At 50.7% G+C, this 22810-nt stretch overlaps 2 protein-coding genes across 4 annotated transcripts; one reads left to right on the top strand and one right to left on the bottom strand.

The window, feature by feature from the left end:
* Nucleotides 1-840: 840 nt before the first annotated feature.
* Nucleotides 841-18830, bottom strand: KIF4A (kinesin family member 4A). 2 transcript variants are annotated; one of them, XM_027690640.1, is made up of 30 exons: nt 18672-18830; nt 18469-18583; nt 17628-17818; nt 17275-17367; nt 15955-16121; nt 15667-15761; nt 15379-15498; nt 14093-14268; nt 13475-13536; nt 12669-12804; nt 12150-12208; nt 11886-11991; nt 11158-11223; nt 10624-10809; nt 10123-10226; nt 9755-9899; nt 9180-9290; nt 8550-8633; nt 7858-7971; nt 7531-7686; nt 6919-7013; nt 6365-6494; nt 5456-5626; nt 4982-5089; nt 4710-4778; nt 4537-4638; nt 3725-3874; nt 3325-3441; nt 2159-2281; nt 841-1591 (listed from the first exon to the last, which is right to left on the bottom strand). In XM_027690640.1, the coding sequence occupies exons 1-30, from the start codon at nt 18792-18794 to the stop codon at nt 1406-1408; spliced, it is 3660 nt and encodes a 1219-aa protein (XP_027546441.1). In that variant the 5' UTR covers nt 18795-18830; the 3' UTR covers nt 841-1405. The 2 variants fall into 2 exon arrangements, with proteins under 2 accessions (XP_027546441.1, XP_027546442.1); XM_027690641.1 differs by having other exon boundaries at nt 12669-12801.
* A 362-nt stretch (nt 18831-19192) lies between these two features.
* Nucleotides 19193-22050, top strand: PDZD11 (PDZ domain containing 11). Of its 2 annotated transcripts, XM_027690650.1 has the most exons (6): nt 19193-19303; nt 19403-19486; nt 20056-20112; nt 20379-20477; nt 20579-20639; nt 21268-22050. In XM_027690650.1, exons 1-6 carry the CDS (start codon nt 19217-19219, stop codon nt 21300-21302), a joined length of 423 nt encoding a protein of 140 aa, XP_027546451.1. In that variant the 5' UTR covers nt 19193-19216; the 3' UTR covers nt 21303-22050. The 2 variants fall into 2 exon arrangements, with proteins under 2 accessions (XP_027546451.1, XP_027546452.1); XM_027690651.1 differs by lacking the exons at nt 20379-20477; nt 20579-20639; nt 21268-22050 and adding an exon at nt 20206-20342 and having other exon boundaries at nt 19198-19303; nt 20056-20144.
* Nucleotides 22051-22810: the final 760 nt, after the last annotated feature.

Here is a 22810-nt window from a genome sequence, read left to right as displayed (position 1 = left end):
GGATTTGTTGCCTTTGTGCTGTGCCTTTGCTCTTCAGGTTTAAGCCCTTGCCTGAAGGCTGGGATGGAAAGGGATGTGAGATGGGATGGGCACCCTTTCATTAGGGCATAAGCCCTCAGAACTTAAAAGCTTATTTAAATCACTTGAAAAGAAACATCTTGCAGCTCTCAGGGACTTTATGTGCTTGGAAAGCAGAGAAAGGACTGAGGTTTAGGTTTAGATGGGATATTGGGAAGAAATCCTTCCTTGTGAGGGTGGGGAGGCCCTGGCACAGGTTGCCCAGAGAAGCTGTGGCTGCCTCATCCCTGGAAGTGTCCAAGGCCAGGTTGGATGGGGCTTGGAGCAACCTGGGCTAGTGGAAGGTGTCCCTGCCCATGGCAGGGGGTGGAAGGAGATGGGCTTTGAAGTCCCTTCCAGCCCAAAGCATCCTGGGATTCCATAAACTGGTGGAACACTCATCCAACAGATAAATAAAGAGTGTTCTCAGCTCAGGGAAACTACAGCCCCAGCCCCACATCCCTGTGCCCGTCCAAGTGGGGACTGAGCTGGGTCACCACCACTGCAAGTGGAGGAAAAATAAAGTAAAAAAAAAACAAACCAACCTTTATCACTTTTACTTCATGCTGAGACTCAAAAATTAGGGCTGAGGGCAAGGAGTGGAAAGGAAAGCAGCAGGACATTGTTTGGGCAGTTTGGTTTTTGAGTAAGGTAAGGCAGAAGAGCTGAGCTGGTCGCAGGGGCAGTAGAGCAACTGCTGCAAGTGGTTGGAGACCAGTTTTAAGTGCAGAGAGCCCAGACTGGGGAGTGGTTGGTGCAAACAATAATAATCAAATTCAGAGCCAGTTTTTAAACTAATTTCTTTATTGAAACTAAAACCCAGAGTTAAAATTCCTAAATTACTCAAAGGACAAGTTTCTAACTTGACTGACTAAGGACAGACCAGTGCTCAGAGGGGCCAGAAACCCTGAGCAGCTGCTGGTTTAAGACTAGAGCCAGTGTGTCCTCACTCCATGGATCTCCCAGGGCAGCTAGAACAGTTCCTCAGGCTCCGTGGGAAGAGACAGGCCCAGATCTCCAGCACAAAGGCTGAGTTGTGTCTAGATTCTGGATTAAAGTGTACCTAGTGTTCACAGCTCAGGAGGAGGGAGGGAGCCGGGAAGAACAACCTGGTAAATCACCTCCACTCCCTACAGGAATTCCAGAGGAAAGTTTGTCCCCCTCCCTCCAGGCCCCACACACAAATATTTACAGAGACACAACTACAACCCCCAGTGTTTGACTCCCTGGCTGAGGGCAGGAGCCATCAGGCACAAGGCATCCGGCTCCTGCTGCAGCAGGAGAACCCAACTCCTTCAAGAGTCACCAAGAATGTGGCCTAAACCTGTCAGGACAGCTCTGGGGCAGGTCACTGAAACTCCTCCTTGATGGGGGTGCAGCCTGAGAAGAAGCTGATGTTGCTGCTCAGCATCCTCTTCTTCCTCTTGACAAAGGGGATCTGGTTCTCCTGGGCCTCCTCATCTCTGAGGAGCAAGGAGGAAGGAGAGCTGGGCATCTTCTGGAGCCCTTCCTGGGCTGTGATGTCCTGCAGGACCTGTTGGGAGAGCAAGGCAGAAACCTTGGATTGGTTCCTGCTGGAGCAGCCAGCGAGCTCAGCCCAGAGCACAGAGGTAGCACAGACAGGGGCTGCCAGGCCAATCTCAAGAGTTGCTTCATTTTTTCACTTAAGTCAAGAAAAAGATAAATTTTTTAACAAAAGACCAAGACTGAGCAGGAAGAGACAACAGTCAGAATAGTGGGAACCCATGGAATAAGGGAATTTATTTAGCTGAGGCAAAATGAGATGAGCCAAGTCAGAGAACACGGTAAGCTTAAAACCAGTAAGTTTGAACATGGACAGATATGATTTTATCCTACAAGCTCCTCAGTTCCCATCCCTCCTTGCTGGAAAGTGCAGCAGGAAAGCAGGGCAAGCCTGTGTGGCAACATTTTAGTGTGAAAACAAGAATTCAGCACCCTCAGAACTCCAACATGAGCTGCCTTGTCAGCCGGAGGCTGCACAGGGGTTTCCAGCTGCAGCTTTTCCCCTTGGATAATTTCCCTCTATATCCCTCACTGGCCCCATTCAGAACCTCAGCTCTCCCCCACAGCCCTGGAATACCTTTGTGGTTGGAGTGACACACAGGGGCTGGAAGAAGCTCTCTCCTGCTTTCACCATCGTGGGGTCTTCCAGCTTCAAGGAGCCCTCCGAGTCTCTCTGGGGGTCCTCGCACGTCGTGGCCTCCTGAGGGGCAGCACAGTGTGAGCACTGGGGTCACATCCAGCCCTTCCTTCCCCCCAGCCCGGGCTCCCTAAGCCCCCTGCCCTCCAGGTGTGAGCATTCCATAGGCCAGGATGCTGCCTGCTGGTCAGGCTTCATAAAATAGTCAATAATTAAAGTACTGTGGGATGTTTCTGCTTCAGATCTCAGATCCAAGAGCAGAATTCCCCCTAGAAATATCTGCCTTAGTGAACATCAGATGCTCATGAACATTCCTGGTGCTACAACCCCCTCCCTAAATTACCCCTTCCATTCTTAAAGAAAAATATTTAATGATTGATATAGTTATATATAACTATAAATATATAATAATAAATAATAATAATATGGGTTAAGCTTTTGTGTTGTCCGAAGCCAAAGACACAACTTGAATTTACTGAGTGCAAAAGAAAGACTAAATTATTTGTCTTTAGGTTTATGGCTGAACAGTTGGGAATAGGTAAATCTGTGATGTGACACCCCCAAATATCTGTTAAATAATACCATATGTAATTATAGATAATATTTAAATTATATATAAGTGCCCTTTTATATGTCTACATACTCTTGTATTATACCCACACATTCATGGCTTATTCTTTTCTATAGACACACCTATTTGTACAGTCTCAGCCACTCTTTTTATTCCAGTAACATACACAGCCCATACCATTTAAAAACATACATAACCTAATATGTAATATGTATTTTTTTTTAATTATAAGCATTACATGCTCACAGACACTATTCTTACTTATATACTATTCATATAGGTATAAATATTAATAAAACTTTTTGATACACCACCACTATTTAAAAGAAATACTTTACTTGTACTTAATATACATATTTAGACACACACATACTGTGTCTCATCTAATATATATATATATATATATATAAAAAATATATATAAAAATATATATATATGTAAACCCCTGCAGTGTTGCAGGAGGGTGCCTGTGCTCTGCCCTGCCCAGCAGTGCCCAGGTGGTCCCTCACCCAGCCCAGCCCAGCCCAGGACTCACCAGTGCATGGTCCCGGTTCCTGCAGGTGGCCTGGTCGCAGCTGCAGCCGCTGGAACATCCCACCTTCTGCCTCCTGCAGCCACACTGCCTGTTCCCACAGCGGCCCCGGCACGAGCACTGCGGGACAGAGGGATCCCTGCTGTGCCCGGGGCACTGGCACTGCTCCAGAGGTGGCAGCTCCAGGACAGGGATGTCCCCCAGCTGCCACACTCCACACCCATCTCTTGCTGCAGGACCCCCAGGATGAGCACCTCCAGTTCCTCAGGCCCTGACTTCAGGTTATCCCAAAGGATGAGTGGAGACACTACAACCTCCCTGTTCTCTGCGCACACACACAGATCCTTGGATACAGGCCAGCGATTCCCTAGTAGGTCCTGGATCAAAGGTCACTGGATCTTACCCCTGTGACGCTTTTCTTTGCCCCTTTGGATGCTTTGGCAGGAACCCAGTCGGCATCTTCCAGGTCCCCGGAGTCAGAGAGCAGCTCCTCCAGGTCCATCTCCGGGCTGGGTGCGCGCGGCTTGGCCGTTGTCTGCCGGCGGGCCTTGGGCTGCAGCACAGGGAGCAGCAGGAGTGACACAGGGCTTGGATTTCATTCATGTTTATCCAGTATTTATTTAATATTTCATTGAGGTACTCAGAGCCCCACACTCCCGTTCCTCAGCCAGCCAAGAAGGGGAGGGAGGAGAAAACCCATCAAATTGTCAGGATTAAAAATTCACTCAATTTAAACTCCTATAAGTGACAAATCCTTGGAAGTCGGAATCATATTTGTCATATCACATGACAAAAAAAACATTTGTGTCAGTCTTGCCCACATAGTTTTAAATCATTTCTTCCTCCCAGCGCTAAGATTTGGCTCTTTGCAAGGCAATGGTTACACTTGCTATGACACATTCCTTGCTCCATAGTTTAGAGACTGGAAATGCTACAGATAAAACATCTGGATTGTGAAGGAGGATGTAGAGTCAGACAGAATTAGAAGGAGGAAACAGCTTAGGGGGTTTGGTTGCCTTTTTTTAAAGTCAAAAAACTAGTGCAAAGTGGTTTTGAGTGTTCTGAAAAGGACTGAAGGGGCCAACTTCAATAAGCAGAATGAGCTGCCTGCTAAAAAGCAATTTATGAGAAAGAATCCAAATTACTAATAGCCAAGATTAACTCTGGAGAAGAACTCAGGTACAATACAAGCATGAAAACTGTGCAGGCTCTTACTTTGGCTGGGATATAATCAAAAGAAGAGTCTGGAGACTCTGGTGGCCTTTGCTGGATGTGCCGGAGCTTCTGCCCACTGACAACTTGGAGGAGCAGCAGTTTCTGTTAAAAAGGACAAGAATTAGCTTTGCAAAATACAGAAATCAACAGCCATTAATCTCTCAAGGTTCTACCTGTTTCAGAGAGTCATTTTCCTGGAGGAGTTCCTGGTTCTCCTCCTTCATTTTCTCCATCTCTTCCTCCTGTTGGCAAGACAAGAGGAAATTTATTTAATTAAAGGTAAAGAGAAAAACTACAGGGTTGTTCAGACCTGCACAGCAACTATTCCCTGCAAAGGGAACACTCACAATCCTCCTGCACCTCCCTCATTCCAAAGCTCCTGTTCCAAGTACCAGGTATCCCAAAGGATCCCACCCTCCCTCCAAGCCACAGCCAGACACTGTACCTGGAACCTGAGTCGCTCCTGCAGCTGCTTCTCCTGCTCATTTAGGGAATCTTCCCATTTCTTCTCTTCTGCTTCTTTTTGCTGGAGTTGGCTGAGCAGGTACAGAACCTAAAAGCAAGTTAGAATGAACAGGCAGGAATTCCTGAAGGAACACCTGTCCAAGTCCAGGCATCAAAAGCCTTGGCAATTTCAGGAAGATTCTGCCACTTCGAGCATTATTCCACCCTGATCTACTTGAAAAGTCATCTTGTGCTCAGGTGTAATATCCTTCAAGCATGAAAACAGTTACTGTATAAAGCAACTTGCACAGGGCAAAGGATGAATTGGGAGATTTGGTTTTTGATTAAACATCTGCAAAAGTCTAAATTTGAGTTTATGTACAGCACCAGCTTGATTTCACCACATCCCTTTTGCCTTTTAGCAGACCTGGGAAATCAGTCCCAGAGTTCAAGACTTCCATGCCTTGTGTTTTACCTTCTCCTGGTGTTGCTGTTCCTGCACCACAAGCTGATTTTGGAACTCAGCCTCCAGCTCTGTGACGTGGTTTCTCTCTTCCATCAGCATCTTCTGCACATCTGAGCAGGTGGCTTTGCCCTGCTCCAGGCTGCTCTGGAGCTTGCTCTCCTGGACTTTGGAGGAGACCAGCTGGAAGGCAAGAGCAACGTTTGGGTCAGGGATTCCATGGTGGGAAAGGTGCTGCAGCTTGGAGGTAAAGCATTTCTATGATTTCCAGCCACCCCAGGAGCTGGACTGGCCACCAGCCACAAGGAGACCAGAGGAAATTCAGAGCCAGACACCTGACGACCAGTTTGGAAGTGCAAAACGGAGCAGACTTTGTTAACAGTTCTAAATTCATCTCCCTTCCTGCAGCACTTGGAGTATTTTCCTTTTCACTCTTTGCCTTTCCAAGCACCAGGGAGTGACAGGGGATTCTGTACTTCACTACCTCTCTCCTTGATGCCACATCAACCCAATTCCTACTCCTCTATCCCCAGTCTTTTCCCATCTCACCCATTCCCCTGGTTCCCCTGACCTCAGCCAGCACTCCCCTTGTTTCTCTGCTTGTTCAGGAAGTACTTTTAGGTACTTCTTTCTCTTCCACTTCCAAAATTTGTCTTTTTTATGTTCCTATTCCCATGCAAGCCTTTCATAAGCACAGCTGGTTATCTCCAGACCCTCATATATTCCATTCCCCTCTTCCCTGTTTTTTGGATTTCACTGCCCAGTACAGAATATTTTAATCCAAAATTGTGAGGGAAATAAACCTCATCCAATACAAAAGGGTGCTCCACTCCAATTCCTTTAGTCACTTCTGTTCGTTCCTGGCTAAGCAGACTTAAAGTCTTTGCTTTTAGGGAAAAACCAGGAAAATCCAGCCTTTACCTCTCCCAGGAGGTACTTCAGAGCACATTTGGCCTCCAGGATTGTGGCAATGCTGTCCCAGCGCTGCTTGGCACGATCCCCATTGTCTGCATCCAGGAGTTTCTGCTGCAGATCTGCTATCTGGGCACTCCTGGGGAAGAATCCATGGATTTGGGGTTACAGCACAGGAGAAAACCAGGGCTAAAGTTACTGTTCCCAGAATATCAGGTGAAATAGTTGAAGTTACAATTTCGATGCCTTAATTGGGTAGCTGGAGCCTGCATTGCTACACTGGGGAGTTCTGCCTTCCCTTCACATTCCCAAAGGAAGGGAGAAGGTTTTCCTTATATAGAGGTGCTCACAAACAGCTAAGGTAAATCCAGTCTTAGTGATTAGGTAATGTCTACAATGTGGAAAAATCTAAGCCAGGAAAACCCCACGCTCTCATCTCATTGTTCCCAGTTCAGTGTATAAATATTTTACATTTTTTTTCAATTTCACAGAAGAGCTGGGATGGAAATGAGGGAAAAAACAGAGGCAAGGTTGTGCAGATCAGCTCTGTGGTACTGCCTTACCTGAGCTCCATCTCAGTTTCCAGGCTTTCTATCTGCTTGGATATGGAGAGATCCACCTCTGGGGACTGCAGCTCTGCCAGGCAGTAGGTCCTTCTCTGAGGAATTGCAGCCAAGGGAGGAACAGGGGAGGAAATCACACCTTTAGACAGCCCAGCACAGAGGAGCAGCTCTCTCCAGAGCTGCAATTCCAGGGCCCCTTCCCCAAAGCACAAAGCCTTTGATAAGGGTGTGACCCACTCACAGCCCTCACAGTCCCTGAGGTTGGAAAAGCCCTCGGAGGTTGAGTCTGACCATTCACCCAACACTCCCAGGGCCACATCCACACCTTTCTGGGACACTCCCAGGGATGGTGGTTCCACCTCTGCCCTGCACAGCCCGTGCCAATGCCCGACTGCCCCTTCAGTGAAGAAATGTTCCCTAATTGCATTAATTAACAAGTCACTTCAGCACCTCTTCACCACATGAACCCTTTCTCCCAGAAAGGCAGCCAAGGATGGAGCCCCTTCCCTGCCTCCTGAGGGAACAGGGCAAACAGGAGTGAGGATCAGAATAACCCCAGTGCTGTTGAACCCCCCCAAGGCTGGGCTGGGAAAAGGGGCCTTTCCCCCTCACCCGGAGCTTTGGAGGTGGGTTTTCCCCGGAATCTTTCTTCTCTTTGAGCTGCTGCAGCTCCTGGGCCAAGATCTTCCTGTCCTCCAGCAGGTCTGCGAGGTGCCTCCGAGCCTCCTCCGTGCTGACCAGAACCTCCACCTCATTTGCCAGCCAGCTCTGGAACGGGAAACCCACCGGGAAAGGGTTTTAGTGGAGCCTCAACTGCAGGACTGAGCACTGCTCTGGGAAGGTGTTTTAGAGCCATGGAACAATCCCATTGCAGCCCCCCCCTGAGCCCCCCAGTCCCAGTTTCCCTCCTGCTGGGATGACAAACCCACTGTCACCCACCTTCACTCGGGCAGCCACTCCTTCCAGGCCCCGGCTCTGACTCTCCTTGCGTTTGTCTGCAGCCTCCTTCTGTCTCTGCAGGGCGTCCTTCAGCCGCTTGTTGGCAGCTGCTGCCTGGAAAACATTCCACAGGAGCTCAGCAGCAGCTTTGGCACTTCACCTGCAACAGCTGGAAACACGAGGGAGTGCCAAGCCAAGGCTCTGGGACGGTGAGAGCACAAAGGGAATAAACCAGGATCACTAAGTCAAGGCCTCCAGTCCTTAACTTATTTCCTCAGCTGAGATTCCTGATTTAAGGAGAACCTGCTTCTAGGCTTAAGAAGTAGAATAAAACATCCCAAATGAGGGTTGCAAGATGCATTTCTTTAACACAACCACTTTGAAAGGATTTTGAACTGCAATCTAATATATCCACACCCAAATTCATTTCACACTTCAGCCTGGCCAACTGTAATGGATTTCCAGAGCAGCCTGATGCCCAGAGTAGAATTCAGCCTTTAAGGAGCAGATTTAACTAGGATCCCTCAAAGGCTACAAGACAGAAGCGTGGATTTCTCTGCAGAGAGGAAAGCTCTTATTTCCATCCTCTCAGCTGCCTTTAAGAGGTTTGTGCATGTCCCACTACATCCTCCAGCCCCACTGTGCAGCCCTGGGGGTTGCTCAGGGCTTTCCCTGAGACATTGGCTCCTCACCTCCTCTGTTTTGCGCCGCAGGACATTGGCCTGTTTCTGGAAATCCCTCTCCAGCTTGAGCAGCTCGTACTGTCTCTTCCGATCCTGCAGGGAAACAGCAGGAAAACAGATGGAAAAGTCACCTGGGCTCCACATTTTCCATGACAAAGGTTCTGGATCCTAAAGGCTGGATGAGATTGAAGCCCAGAAGTTCAACCCTGAGGATCCCAAAGCACTGAGGGGTAAGAACTGCTGTGGGACCAGAACTCCAGATGTTTGCTGTCCATTGCACTGGGTGCCACAAGCAGCTGGATTTCATGAACCTGCAGGTTCAATATTCCTTTGAAAGTTTAAATACCTCCCATTCTGGGGCCAAACCCTACAACTTGAAATACTTCAAATACTGAATATTTTTGCCTTCTGCCTCAGAGCTGAGTCACAACTGTGTCAACATCTTTAGGATCTCCAGCCACAAGTCCATTTAAAACAACTGGTGAAAGGTGGCAGCTGTATGAACCAACCTTCGCTTCAAAGCATTCCCAGCTGGTTTTCAGTTACTTCCCAGTTATACAAGCCTTGCAGCAAACACTTGACTGATTTGTCTTACTCTTGGGAGGGTGGTACAGTCTGGGGGGGGGGTTGTTTGCTCACCTTTTCCTTCAGCTGGATCACTTCCTTGTCCTTCTTTTGCTTCCACTGCCTGAATTTCTCAGTGTCTTCTTTCATCTGCCGCATCAGCTGGACCCTTTGGTGCTTCATTTCCTGAAAAACACAAGAGGCTGGAAGAACTGTCCAGGATTTACATCCTGGGGAGCTTCAACCTGCATTTCCCTTGTGTTTGTCAGGTGGGGGGAGTGGCAGGTGGGAAATCTTAGTGTGCTCCCTCTCAGGACACTCTCCAAGTGCTAAAACCCTTGGATTAATTTTTAAGGCATAAAGGGAAGGCATTTAAGGCATAAACATGCACAGTTTAGGGAAATCAAAGTGAAGCTAAGTGATTTGACTGAGGCAATAAATTATTAGAAGAGCCAGAAGACCCTTTGGACTTATTTTACCCCTCCAAATCTCAGCAGTCACCTGCCTGTTGTGCTACCCCAGCAACTGTGGCCAAAGGAATCGTGCCCAAAGTGCTGCTCTCAGTGTGACAGAGCAGACAGGGAGCGATTCCTGTGTGGGAGCTGCTCTGTCTGCACTGGCCAGCCAGGAGTGCAGTTGGGATGGCTTACCCTGATCTCCTGGTTCAGTTTGGACACCGTGCGTTCCGTGGATTCCTTCAGCTTCAGGAGTTTGGATTGTTCATTCAGCTTCTTCTTCAGCTCATTGATTTGTCCCTCCAGCTCCTGGAGCCTTTTGCGCCGCCGTTCGCTCAGCCTGGGAAGGAACCAGCCCTTAAAAACAACCCCCACTCTCCAATTTCACACACCTGAGAAAAAGTTCAACTGGATTGTGTGTTATCACCTTTCCTGCTGCTGAAAGCCCACAGGAGGCTGCTCTGCAGCTCATACAACCATGTCAGAGGGACACATTTGCATCAAATAAGAGACTTTATAGACACAAGACACTGGATCTTCAGACATAACACAGTCACACTCACTTGGCCTGGTTGATATCCTTCTTTGCCATGTGCAGAGCAAGGACCAATTCTTCCTTTTCTTTTTGCAAATTGCTGACCTCCAACTCCAGATCCTTGATGTTAGTCTAGGAAGGACAAGATTAGTCAGCCTCCCAAGAAAAGCCTTGAAAATACACTCTGAGACAAAGCTTTAGGACAGAGGAACCTTGAGAATCCCCACTGCTATCAGCAGACTGCTCTTATCTAAGAGCAGTGTGAGTGTCACAAGGGCTGGTTCAGGCACTGAAGCTTTGGTGGGTCACAGAACCACTGTGCCAAAGTGATTTTGGAGTGATTCCAGAGATGGGAGACCCCAGCACAGCAGGGGAAGCTGCCCAAGGGGGCAGTGACCCAGATGAGGAATAAACAGACCCAAATCAGAATGTGCTCAGGAGAGGAAGGACCCCCTCCCTTCCCTCCCCAGCACGGAGGGTCAGCAATCATTGGGAAAAAGGAACTGAACAAGAAGGATGTCAAGTTTACCTGGTACTGGGACTGAATGGGCTCCAACTGATTATCATTCTGAGCCATCTTTTTGGCAAGTGCCTCTTTCAGGGTCAGGGCTTTGTTGAGCTCCAGCAGCTCCTTGGACAGCTGGGCCTGGCGAAGGGCGTGTTGGGTGGTGAAGTCGTTTGAGGCTCTCTTGGAATCCTGGCCCAGTTCTGCTTCCTAGAGGAGACACAAAGTGAGCAGGAAAGGCCAATCCAAAGCTCTGGAATGACATGATCTCAGATCCTGCAGAGCACTCTGAGTTCATTGGTTACACTGGGTATTCAGAATGAGAGCAGGTTATTGATCTGAACACACTGAGCAATTAAGAGTTTAAAAAAACAGCTCCTACAAGAGCTGTTATTTATCAAGCACGTTATTTATCACGTTATTTATCAAGCTGTTATTTATCAAGCACGTTATTTATCACGTTATTTATCAAGCATCTGGATTAGAAAATGAGCGTGAGGGAAAAGATAAAAGTGATGAGGAGATAAAAACCTGCACTGCTGAGCCCCCCTCACTTACACCTGTAGCCTCCTGTTCAGGGCTTGCCATCTCTGCAGCAGCTTCTGCTGTGGCAGCATTTTCACTCTGTAGAGGACAGGGAAAAGATTTTGGTGAAAAGGGAAAGAGGAAGTAAAATGAAGCTAAAAACAGTCTGTTGGTACACTATGACAAAATATAATGTGATTCTGGTTCGGTCAGAAAGCTCTGGAAAGGAGAAGCCATTGTCTTCCTTCTTTAATAAAATGGCCAAACTCCTCCTGGACTAGTTGGACAAGCCATTCCTCACAGCCTTCTCTGAATTCCAGCCTTGGCAGCCAGCTGAGCCTGGGAATGGGGGGAGTGTCTGGTTCCTCAATAAGTCCTAAGGACCTCAATAAGACAAAGATCTGGCAACTTCTATTTAACAACTTCAGGTCCCTGTAATTTGTGTTGCTCATTAAAACTACCAAGTTCATAACACTCCATCCAACTTATGGATTGTAAATCCATGCTGATCTCCCACTACCAGAATCTTTTATGGAGACTTTTCCCTTTCTCCCACAAGTGGCCTTTCTGCAGCATTAAAAGCACAACAGGACAGTTTTTAAGTGGATATTAAGCCACTTCATGCTTACAATTCCTGGGCTCCTTGAGCAAAGTCTCTGCAAAGTAGAATCTGCTGCTGAGCAGATCAGCAGGAAAATCCCAGATTTCATCAGCAAACTTGTGTAACACACAACTCCCTCCCTCCCTGGATCCAGCCTTACCTGGAACTCAGCCAACACCTGCTGCAGGTTACGAATCACCTCCACATTTTCCTTCAGCTCCTCATCCTCCACTGTCTCCACCAACTTCTGCAGGTCCAACTTGCACCTGCACATATGGGAGCAAATCCAGGGCATGTTCGTTCCAGTGAGGAACAACTTTCCCCACTCAACAGACAAATGAATTCTGGATGAACAAACACCAGCTGTTTGTATCCAGTTTATCCCAGTTAATTGCCCAGCACTGGAGGGTGTGCACACACTTACACAGCATGTTGCTGGAGCTGCTCTAGCTTGGCATTCATCTTCTCATTTTCTTGTTCTGTCTAAGGGAAGGCAGAATTACACTGAATTGCAGAAGCAAGATAAGAAGCCAGAAATCAACTAATTAATTTGTACCAAAAGAGATCTTGGCAGTGTGTGGCAAATCAATGCACTGAAAGGTCCTGCATGATCACAGCCACCAGTTTGTTTAGATTTAACAGCATTCTTTCAGGAATATACAAGACAATAGAAGTAAAACAGGGTGGAAAAAAGAGAGCACAAGTGTGCAAGTGCTGGGATTTAAAATATTACAGCAACAGAAGAGCTGAAAGATTCATGGCTCCCTTTCCCCACTGAAGTCACAGATCTATAGGCAGCCAGATTCTGGCAGACTTTTGGTTCTGACTGACTTGAAATCAATGTGAAAGGAACATTAAAGAGAGATTCCCAACATGCCATTAGTGCAGGACCTGCTATTGATTCAACTTCAACTTAATGCTCTCCTTGGTAACTGGACCTTACCAGGATCATCCTCTCCAGCATCTGTGCTGTCTGTCCAGCAGCCTCACTCAGCCCCTGGCTCAGCTTCTGGTTCTCCTCCATCAGGCACTGGTTCTTCTCCATCAGGGACTGAAGGTTCTCAGAGGGTGCCAGGCTGCTGAAAGAGCAAGGACCCTTTGGTTGGGAACATGGCTTTGCCAGAGGTTTGTAACAGCACGGAAATCACCTCCAAGCTTCCTAAATAATTTATAATGAATATCCCACAATGGTCTGGGTTGGAAGGACCTTAAGGATCTTTTATTTCCAAACCCCCTTCCATGGGCAGGGACACCTTCCACTATCCCAGGTCGCTCCAAGCCCCGTCCAGCCTGGCCCTGGACACCTCTATAATACAGGTTGAACCTCCAAATACAGGTTAAACTGCATGTAGTGGGTTTTGAAGCATCCTCAGAGGACAACAACTACACAATCCATCTCCTTCCTGCATTTGGTGCTTTTAAGAACAATGGGGATGGAGGTGCCCTACATTTAGGGGTAGAGGGTTGAATAAAAGAGTCATGAATGGGTCTGAGAAATGTTTACTTAGGACATGTTGCCTGGTTCCTCTCATATTTCCTGCAAGGGATGTTTGCAATCTTAAGGGGTTTGCTACAAAGTGAAATGACCTGTGGAATTCCAGTAACCACGACAAAAAGAACAGAAAGAGAGGAAAAAAAGCAACCAGTTTGCTCTCCCCTCATTCCACAGCACCTCCTGGAGCAGCAGAGATCCAGAGGCTTTTCTGTGCCAGACACCAGATACTCTGAGCACTGAACAACAAATCTTACTTGATAGACACAGGGAGGGTCCCTCCATGGGCCTGCAGCAGCAACACCTGCAGCTCTTGGACCTGGAAAGACAAATAATTCCTGCTTGTAAATCTCTCCCATAAACTAACTTGATGGTTGAAGGAGCATCATTCAGATCCTTGGTCTTTCTGAGTCACCTGCTCCATAATTCTGTTGTACCACTGCCTGAGGAAAGCAGCCATGGTGCTCCAGAATTTCAAGTAATTCACTCCTAAAACAAAAGCTGCCTTCTTTTCCCTCTGGAGTGACCAGAGGAACACTCTCACTTCCCACTCCATGCTGGGCACAAGCAGGAGATGTCAGGAAGGCACCAAACCATCACTGTATTTCTAATTTTGACTTTAGCCTGGCCAGGCAACGACTTATTGAAAGGGAAATACAAATCACACCACCACCACTACTCTTTTTGTCTGGCATTGAATGGCTGCTGTAACATTACAGAAATGCTCTTATATTCCCTTTCCAGCACCCAGAGAAATGCACATTAAATACGTTCTGCACACTTGGTGTGGTTGGGCACCCTGCGCCTTTCCCTGCTGGTTCCTGAGCTCAGAACTGAGAGGAAAAACCCTCCCCCAGGAGGAAGCCCCACAGCACCTGCTGCTTGAGCTGGTGCAGCTCAGCTGCCTGGGGATCCACGTTGACAATGGGTTTGTTCTTGATCTTCCTGGCCCTGTCAGCGTAACGCAGAGTGTTCAGGGTCTCCTCCAGGTTGGAGTCTGCTGGGCTCACACAGGCAATCATCAGGGTGTGGCTGTTCCCTCCCAGGGAGTCTGGAGAGGAGAACAAGGGATAAGCAAAGCTTTCAGAGAGTGGGAGTGGCCAGGGACACACCATCATCAGGACACTAAACCCTCCGAGTGCATCCCCAAAATACAACATCCAGCTGTAGGTTTGGGTCACTGTCATTACTTTCTCCTCTGCTCAGTCAGTTCTGTATCAGAGAGGTTTATGGAAGGCCAAAGTCATGTCTCAGCTCTAAACACCAAAGACTTCACCTCAGAAGCCCCACTAATATCACTGCCCTGATAAGTAATTCCTTTATACCATTTCTGGCCTAGTTCTTTCAGATTTTCCCCTCCCTTCTTCCACCTAAAAACACTCAAGACCTCCATGAATATCCAGACATCAGAATTCTCTTCAATTTAAGGAATTATTGGCTAAGAACTGCATGGCATTTCATCCTTCAGTTTTACACTAACACACATTGGCTACTTCAAGCTATTGATCAGGAAAAAGGGCCCCACATGCAGCAAAATCCAGTTTTTAATTAGGGACTCTCAGCTATGGAAGATACTGAACAGGTTTTGTACCAAATTATTTAACTACCATAAACATCCCAGCAAGTTCATTACCAAAGCTGTGCCCATGTGAAAGGTTAATTCAGATAAATGTATTAAAATATCATCACAACTATTGAAAAGTAAGTACCACAAAGACCAGATATTCAGACTAAGAAGCAAATCAAACATGAGGCTCCCAGGGAAAGCACAGACAGCTTGAGCTTCATTCTGGCTGTGATATCATCCAGTAAGTTGCTATAATTAAGGTACAATAATAGATCTCTGCTCCCAGACTTGACTTCTCATCTTCCCCACCAAAAATATGCTCTAAATATGTCTCCTTTCCTCCTGTCATAGAAACTGCAGGAGAGCAGGACTCATTTAGGAGCTCAACTCACTGCATTTGCAACCTAAAAATAAAGAGTTCAGGAGAGGTCTGGCTTCAGGGAGAAGAGGAACTAAGTAAATGAATCCCTCTGCCAGCAGCAGCTCCTGCTCTGAGCTGTGGTTTGGTGGCTGTTGGGTTTTCTCCTGCTTTGTTTAAGGTGCATCATGTTATTTAAAACACAGATTTAGGCTTTGTCATCACCTGTCTCTTACCTTGCAGCAGCCTTGTCAACTTGGAGTCTCTGTAGGGGACAAACCCACCCTTTTTGTTCTCATCCCCAAGAGCACTGATGACGTTCCCCAGGGCGAGGAGGCCTTTGTTGATGTTGATCCCTGCAAACAGATCCCAGTGAGCAGAGCTAAAAACTGCTCATTTCCTGCCCTTAATAAAATGTAAGAAGGTTCAAAAAGGGCATTGCAAGGGTTAAAGAACTGCTTTGCTCTTTTATTATCTCCAAAGTGATTAGAAACCCAGGCTCTGCTGACCCTTTGCCTACAGACCTTCTTTGAGTCTGTCTCCCTCAGCCTTGGTCTTCTTCTGTCTCTCAGAGCCAGCAAGATCCACCAGGTGTAGTTTGGAGTGAAAACTACAGTTCCTGTGGCAGAAATACATTATTTTACTCCCTCAGTAAAGTGCAGTCAGGAAAGGAGCAGCCCAGGAGCCGAAATACCAGAGACAGAAACAACAACTGCCTCGAGTAGCTCAGAGTAGGACTAAGAATAGGATTATGGAATTTTGGGCAGGTAACTCCCAAGAGCTGCTGGGAGTGGCTGCACAATCTCACTCACTTGTCATTTTTCTTCTTCTGGTCGATGCAGATGGTGAAGATGGCGTGGGACCGGGAGGACTGGGAGTTCATGGCTGTGGATCCCACTGTCCTGGCATTGTTCCCTTGCTCCAGGCAGGACACAGTGTCTTGGGCACAGGTGACATTTCTTTCAGTTAACCCTACAATCTGTAGCCAGGAAAAAAAAGCATTTATGGATCTTCTCCTTCCGCTTCATCCCAGCTTAGTCCAAAGAAATCCTCCTCCACCTCAGGCTTTTCCAGACCAGGTGAGCTCCGTTCCCAAGAATGTCTCACCTCGAAAGGCCTGGGGTGGTTTCTCCCAGGAAAAATCTGTCCTGAATTTCACATCAGTGACATGAAGTCACATCATCTCCTACTCCTACACTCTGCCCCCAAGCTCCTGTGCCTGCCTGAGAGCCTGGGATCCATGGAGAAATCCAGAGCTGCCCCCAGGTATCCCAGGGCAAGCTGGGAGCTGAAAGCTGTGCCAGTCCCAGGCAGAGGAAGGAGAAAACTGGCTACTGGGGTGGGGATTTGTGTGGATAAAGTGGTGGGGAGGTAGCTCACGGGGACACAGGTCCCAGAGGGGATGAGCAGTAGGGGCTGGATGTGCTCCTTGGAAAGTTGTGCTTTCCCTGAGGGCCCGTTTCCCTGTATCCCAGTGCTGCTCCCAACACATGGATGAGCCACATCCCAGTGCTTTAGAGGTGACAGAGAACTACACATAAAGCCAATGGATGGATCCAAGTTTCCAGCTTCAAGCTGGACACCCAACATCCCCACTGCAAACTGCAGCTGTCAGGGAAGGACAAAGGACAATGAGGTTTAACTAAAACCATCTGAGCAAAGGCAAAGGACACAAGTTTAACCACAAAACAGGGACCCAGAGGAAGCAGCAGCACAAGGATTCTCTGCACTGTGCTATAAACACACAGCTGGACAAGAACTGCTGAGAAAATCTCTGGGGCATTGGAAGTTCCCCCTCAGGATCCCCTTTTTGCACGTTACATCTGCCACGTGAGGAGCACAAGGGCAGCAGGGATTGGAGTGAAGGGACCCCAAGGACAACAACCTCAGACATTCACCTCAATCACCCTTCAGAGTCAGAGCAGCATGTGCAAGTGGCTTTGTCATGAACATCAGACCCTCTTGGTGTTGTCCTGAGTGAAGTTCAGGCTCAGGAGCCCAGTTCTGAGAGCAGGGAGTGGCCGTGCTGATTCCCTGGGCAGTGTTCAGGGAGTCAGGCAGTTGTTTCACCAGCACACTCCTCCCCAGCCCTGCCACCCACTCGTGCCCCCACATCCCCCAGGGCAGCAGACCTTGATGCCCTCCTTGGGATCCTCCCTGATGCTGATCTGGGAGGAGCGTTCCCTCGAGGGGCACAGCAGGTCCAGGATGTCCTCGTTGTAGATCTGGAACAGCACAAGAGCAGCTCAGAGTTACCAGCCTTGCAGGAGAACAACCCACCAGAGAAAGGGGCAGTGATGCTGAAATCAGGGCTAATCTGGCATCACATTCTACTCATTTCACCTTTAGAGAAAAATGCCTTGGATAAGACCCAGTTTCTGAAGCCTTAGGTGTTGATTTAATCAGTATTTGTTATTTGTAGGAGGAGGCCCCAAACCTCACCTAATTCATAACTGGATAATAGGCTGAGAACCAAAACTTTTACCTCAAGATAAGAAACTTTGAGGACAAATTCCCAATCCTGCCTTTGCTGCTTCTCCTCAAAGAGCAGCCTGATGACCCTTGGGATGACCCCCACGCTGGCCTCGTGCTCCTGGTTGGCCGTGTAGGTGCCTCCCATGGAATAGGTTTTCCCAGATCCGGTCTGTCCATAGGCCAAGACAGTGGCATTGTATCCTGGGGGAACAAAGGGCACAGGATCAGTCACGTGGGGACCACAGGAGACTTTGAACAAAGCTGGGAAAACCATCCTTCCAGAAAAGTGTCAGTTCACACCGACTCCAAGCACAGTCACACTCAATGAAAGTGAAAATGTCAATGAAAAGCCCCTCAAAACACAGATAAAATTATTATTTCAGCTCTTTTTAAAGACTGGCTGTTGCTTTACTAGAGCTGGTCAAAAACACAGCACAAGTTCTGCCATCCACTGTCACCCACTGCAGCACCAAGAGATCCTGGGATGGGCTGAGTATCAATTCACTGTGTTATTCTCAAAGATGGAGAGAGACTTTTTACAAGAGATGGAGGAACAGGACAAGGGGGAATGGCTTCCCACTGTGAGAGGCCAAGGTTAGATGGGATACTGGAAGGAAATTCTTCCCTATGAGGGTGGGGAGGCCCTGGCACAGGTTGTCCAGAGAAGCTGTGGCTGCCCATCCCTGGAAGTGTCCAAGGCCGAGCTGGACAGGGCTTGGAGCAACCTGGGCTAGTGGAAGGTGTCCCTGCCCGTGGCAGGGGGTGGAACTGGATGAGCTTTAAGGTCTCTCCCAACCCAAACCATCCTGGGATTCGATGAAAACCCTCTTCCCTTAAAACAAGGCACAGACCTTTGAAGATGCCTCGGACCAGAGGAGACACCGCAGTGTTGAAAACCTCCTCCTGCTCCGCCGAGGGGTCGAACACGTAATCGTAGGTGAAGGACTTGTCCTTGCCCACCACGACCTGCGGACGGGACGGGACGGTCACAGCGAGCCCGGGCGGGGGGTGCGGGAGCGGGGGGGAGCGGGAGCGAAGGGTGCGGGTGCCTCACCTGCGGCTCGCCGGGCACAAAGAACAGGCAGCTCTGGCAGCCCTCGCTGCTCTCCCGGGGCACGAGCGGGCGGCAGCGCAGCGCCACGCGCACGGGGATGCCCTTGTCCTCGTCGCGCAGCATCGCGGGCCCTGCGCGGAACGGGCCGTGAGAACCGGCACGGGGGGCAGCGCCCGGGACCCCACGGGCCCGGGGGAAGTGAAGACGGGCGGGGATCCGATCCCAGCGCGGGCGGTGCCGCCGAAGCCCCGGAACTCACCCGGAGCCGCCGCGCCCGCGATGGCGGCGCCGCAACGGTCGCGACTCAAACGGGCCGCGCGAGGAGACGGCCAATCAAAGAGCGGTGCGTCACCGAGGGGCGGAGTTCGAACCAATCACGGGGCGGGGCGTCACCGAGGGGCGGGGAACAGCCAATCGCCGATCAGAGCGCCAGGAAGCGGCGGGGCCGGCAGAGCGCCGGACCAATGGCGCGCCGGTGCGTCCCCCGCGGTGGGCGCGGCCCGGCGCAGCCAATAGGCGCGCGGTGCGCGCCGCCCGAGCCGGCCATGGAGCCCCGCGCTCCCTACGACGACTTCCCGGTGGTTTTCCTGCCGCCCTACGAGAGCCCGCCCGCCTGGGTCCCGCCGCACGAGGTGAGGGGGCTCGGGGGGCCGCGCAGGCCCGGGGGCGGCCGCGGGGTCGCCCGGGCGGGGGCCCGGCCCGGCCCCGGCTGAGCTGGCGCGTCCCCGCAGCGGGTGTTTCACCCCGACTACAACAACGAGCTCACGCGGTTCCTGCCCCGCACCATCGCCCTGCAGAAGCCGCCCGGGGCGCAGGTGAGAGCCCGCGGAGGCCCGGGGGGCCGCTCCCGGCGCGTTTCCCGCAGGAGCCGCCCGGGATCGCGCTGGTCCCGAACCGGCCCGTGCAGGGCGGGGCCCGCGGGATTCCCGGGGCCGGGAAGGGGCAGGGACGGGGGGCACGGGCAGGGATCGCTGCCGGCGGGATATCGGGGAGGTGGAGCTGCGGAAGGGCGGGAGCGGCGTCCCCGCGGGTGTCCCGGAAACGGGAGGTGGGAGAGAGGGTCTGGGGCTGCAGGGGGGCTGGGAACGGGAACAGAGACCGGGATCCGTCTGGGAGAGAGGGGCGGGACCTGGGAATGGGAAGGGACCTGGAAAGGGTAAGGGAGCTGGAAAGGGTAAGGGTCCTGGGAAGGGGAAGGGTCCTGGGAATGGGAAGGGTCTTGGGCCAAGGGAAGGGCCCTGGGAATGGGAAGGGTCCTGGAAAGGGTAAGGGTCCTGGGAAGGGGAAGGGTCTTGGGCCAAGGGAAGGGCCCTGGGAATGGGAAGGGCCCTGGGCCAAGGGAAGGGCCGTGCTGTTTGCCTTTCACTGCTGGTTTTTCCCACAGTTGGGCTTCAACATCCGGGGAGGAAAAGCCTCCCAGCTGGGGATCTTCATCTCCAAGGTGTGTCCATCCCTGTCCATTCCCCCCTGGATCCTGCTGTTCCCTGGGGAGCTGCAGGGTGTGCAGGGGGCTCGGAGCTGCCCCATCCACTCCCCAGCTCAGGCTGGGGTTTCCCACACTCAGCCCCTCCTGTGGCACTGCCGGGTCCCTTCCCAGCCCCGGGAATTGCCAGGGCTGAGCCTTCCCTGCTCCCTGTGCTGCCCGGTGCCCTGTGGGTGCTGAGGGCGCTGTGGGAGGTGCCCAGTCCGTGCCATCCCCGTCCCCAGGTGATCCCCGACTCAGACGCGCACAGGGCGGGGCTGCAGGAGGGGGACCAGGTGCTCTCGGTGAACGACGTGGATTTCCAGGACATCGAGCACAGCAAGGTGAGCTGGGGCAGGGGGAGCATCCAGGCCCTTCCAGCCCCTCCCCACAGGGCCAGGGAACGCCCAGCCCAGCCCAGCCCTGCCCAGCCCTTGTTTTCCAGGCCGTGGAGATCCTGAAGACGGCCCGGGAGATCACGATGCGCGTGCGCTACTTCCCCTACAGTGAGTGGGGCCGGGGCTCTGGGGGCAGCACATTCCAGCCATCCCTGCCACCTCCCCCCGAGTTTGGCAGGGCACAGACGGGGATCTGGGATCAGGCACCACCTCAGGACAATAAGGGAAACTTGGGGAGCGGGGCTGAGCCCCCCCTGTGCTGGAAGGGGGGATGGTGGGGAAGGACAAAGGTAATTTAGGGCTCCAGAAGCAGCTGATTATCCTTGGATAACACAGGAATGAGCTCTGGCACCAGTGCCAGTGGTGGATGCCCCTCCCAAGGGATGCTGGAATGGTGAGGGAAGGGAAGGTCTGTGCTCACTCCCAAGTTCTGCTTCTGCTCCCATAAAGTTCAAAGATTTAAGGGATAAGAAAAGAGATCAAGCCAAGTCAAACAGGGATTCTTCCTGAAATGGAAACTGGCCACAAAAAGGAAAACATGGAGTGGGGGAAGAGAGGGTTTAAAACAAGCTGTTGCTCTTAAATGCCCTGAAATGAGGGGCTGGGATGCAAATGTGCAATTCCAAAGGCAGAGGGGCCCGAGCTCTGCCTCTGCCTGGGGAGGTGTGGCCAGAAGGTGTTTTCCTGCCCCTGGGGGTGATTCCCCCGTTGCTCAGGCTCTGCCTCTCCCCCCCAGATTACCAGCGGCAGAAGGAACGGACTGTTCACTAACGGGAGCTCTGCTGGGGCTCCTCCTGCACAAACCTCTCCTGCTTTCCCACCCCCCGAGATGGCCCAGCACGCTCAGTTCCCACTGCAGGCACAGCTGTGCCCTGCCTGGAGAGATGCCCAGAGTGTCACCCAGCTGGAGGCTGGAGGGGACTGAGCCTGTGCTCCTGAATGAGGCTGGAACAACTGATGGGAATTGGGGACTGGAGGGAGCTGCTCCAGCACCATCCCTGCTCCTCTTTCAGCAGGACTTGAGTGAGTGCTGTGCTGGTTCTGGATCCCTTGGTCCTGGAAGCTTTGTTGGGATGGAAAAGCACGAGGGGCTGAGGCTCCTGAACAAAGCAGGGGCCTTGTCCTCCAAGAAATCCCCCTGTTCCCTTCTCTCATGCCATGGAATTCTTTCCTTCTCCTCTGTGCCACCTCTGCTCTGCTCTGCTGGGTTTGCTGGGGGATCCAGGAGTAAAACCTACCCAAACTCAGTGCCCAGCTCTGGCTGCACTGGGCTCTTTGTGCCTCTGTGCTGGGAATGACCCCAGGATACAGGGCTGGGGTGTTTGGAAATGTTAATTATCAAGTATGGAAATGTTAATTATCAGCAAATGTGGGTGACAAGGCCTGCTGGGATCACGTTGTAATGGCTTCAGGACAGCCCTGGCTCTGCCCTTCTCTTCCTTGTGGTGTTTTCCACTTAATCTATAAAAACAATAAAATGAGTACAGCAACCCAAATCCAGCTTATTCCCACTCAGGAAGTCTGTGTGCAGGGTTGTTCATTCCCGCCTTCAGAAAATTCTGGGACAAGGCTCAGCTCCAGCCTGCAGAAGAAAATTTGGGATCCACAGGAGGTGCAGCTCTGTTTCAGGGTGTTTTTCCACTGACTGTGCTGGAAGTCAGCCCTGATGAACCTGGAACATGTTCCAGCACTGCCAGGAAGGAGCAGGAGCTGCTCTGGGGGGGTTTATCTGTTGTGGCACCAACACAACTCCACCAGTGCCTGGGGCAAGAAATACCCTAGAAAAGAGATTTTCACTCAGAATTAAAAATTAGTTTTTCTACCAGGGAAATGAGCACACTGGAGACCCCACTGTGAGACCCTGGGGAGGCAAGGTAGGAGCTCTTCTGCTGCCACAGGTCTCTGTGTCCCAGGGGATATTCACCTCTCTGGTCTTACATCATTTCCTAGCATTCCCATGTTTTTTGGGGAAGGAGGAATTCTCTCCACAGGGAACTGCACATACAACCATAATGTTCAATTCGTTCATCCTTCTTCAGAGTAATCCCTGGCAGGAGCTCCAGGGAGGACTCCCCTGCCTTGGGCAGCTTCCTCCCTGCCCTTACAGGGAATGACTCAGGAGCTTCCCTGCCGATCTCAGCTAACAGGAAGAGTGGATTCTTTCCCAGACACATTCATGTCTTGGGTGTCTTAATTATCAAAGCATTAAGGCCATCACAGTCTGTTTTATCCTCCAGAACCTGAGGGACAAATGGGTAGTTTGTGATTCCTGTTGGGAA

This window comes from Neopelma chrysocephalum, unplaced genomic scaffold (assembly GCF_003984885.1).
Source record: "Neopelma chrysocephalum unplaced genomic scaffold, ASM398488v2 Primary Assembly neopelma1_81, whole genome shotgun sequence".
Classification (NCBI taxonomy): domain Eukaryota; kingdom Metazoa; phylum Chordata; class Aves; order Passeriformes; family Pipridae; genus Neopelma; species Neopelma chrysocephalum.
This window is presented reverse-complemented; position numbering and strand designations above follow the sequence as displayed.

What these genes read in the sequence shown, in the direction of transcription:
- KIF4A (XM_027690640.1), bottom strand. Translation starts at nt 18,794, where the DNA reads ATGCTGCGCGACGAGGACAAGGGCATCCCCGTGCGCGTGGCGCTGCGC. An exon ending in CCATTCAGTCCCAGTACCAG is followed by an intron (nt 10,227 to 10,623) that starts GTAAACTTGACA and finishes TGTCCTTCCTAG; the next exon opens with ACTAACATCAAGGATCTGGA. An exon ending in CAAAGAAAAGCGTCACAGGG is followed by an intron (nt 3,442 to 3,724) that starts GTAAGATCCAGT and finishes TCTGTCCCGCAG; the next exon opens with TGCTCGTGCCGGGGCCGCTG.
- PDZD11 (XM_027690650.1), top strand. Translation starts at nt 19,217, where the DNA reads ATGGAGCCCCGCGCTCCCTACGACGACTTCCCGGTGGTTTTCCTGCCG. An exon ending in AGGACATCGAGCACAGCAAG is followed by an intron (nt 20,478 to 20,578) that starts GTGAGCTGGGGC and finishes CTTGTTTTCCAG; the next exon opens with GCCGTGGAGATCCTGAAGAC. An exon ending in CGTGCGCTACTTCCCCTACA is followed by an intron (nt 20,640 to 21,267) that starts GTGAGTGGGGCC and finishes TCTCCCCCCCAG; the next exon opens with ATTACCAGCGGCAGAAGGAA.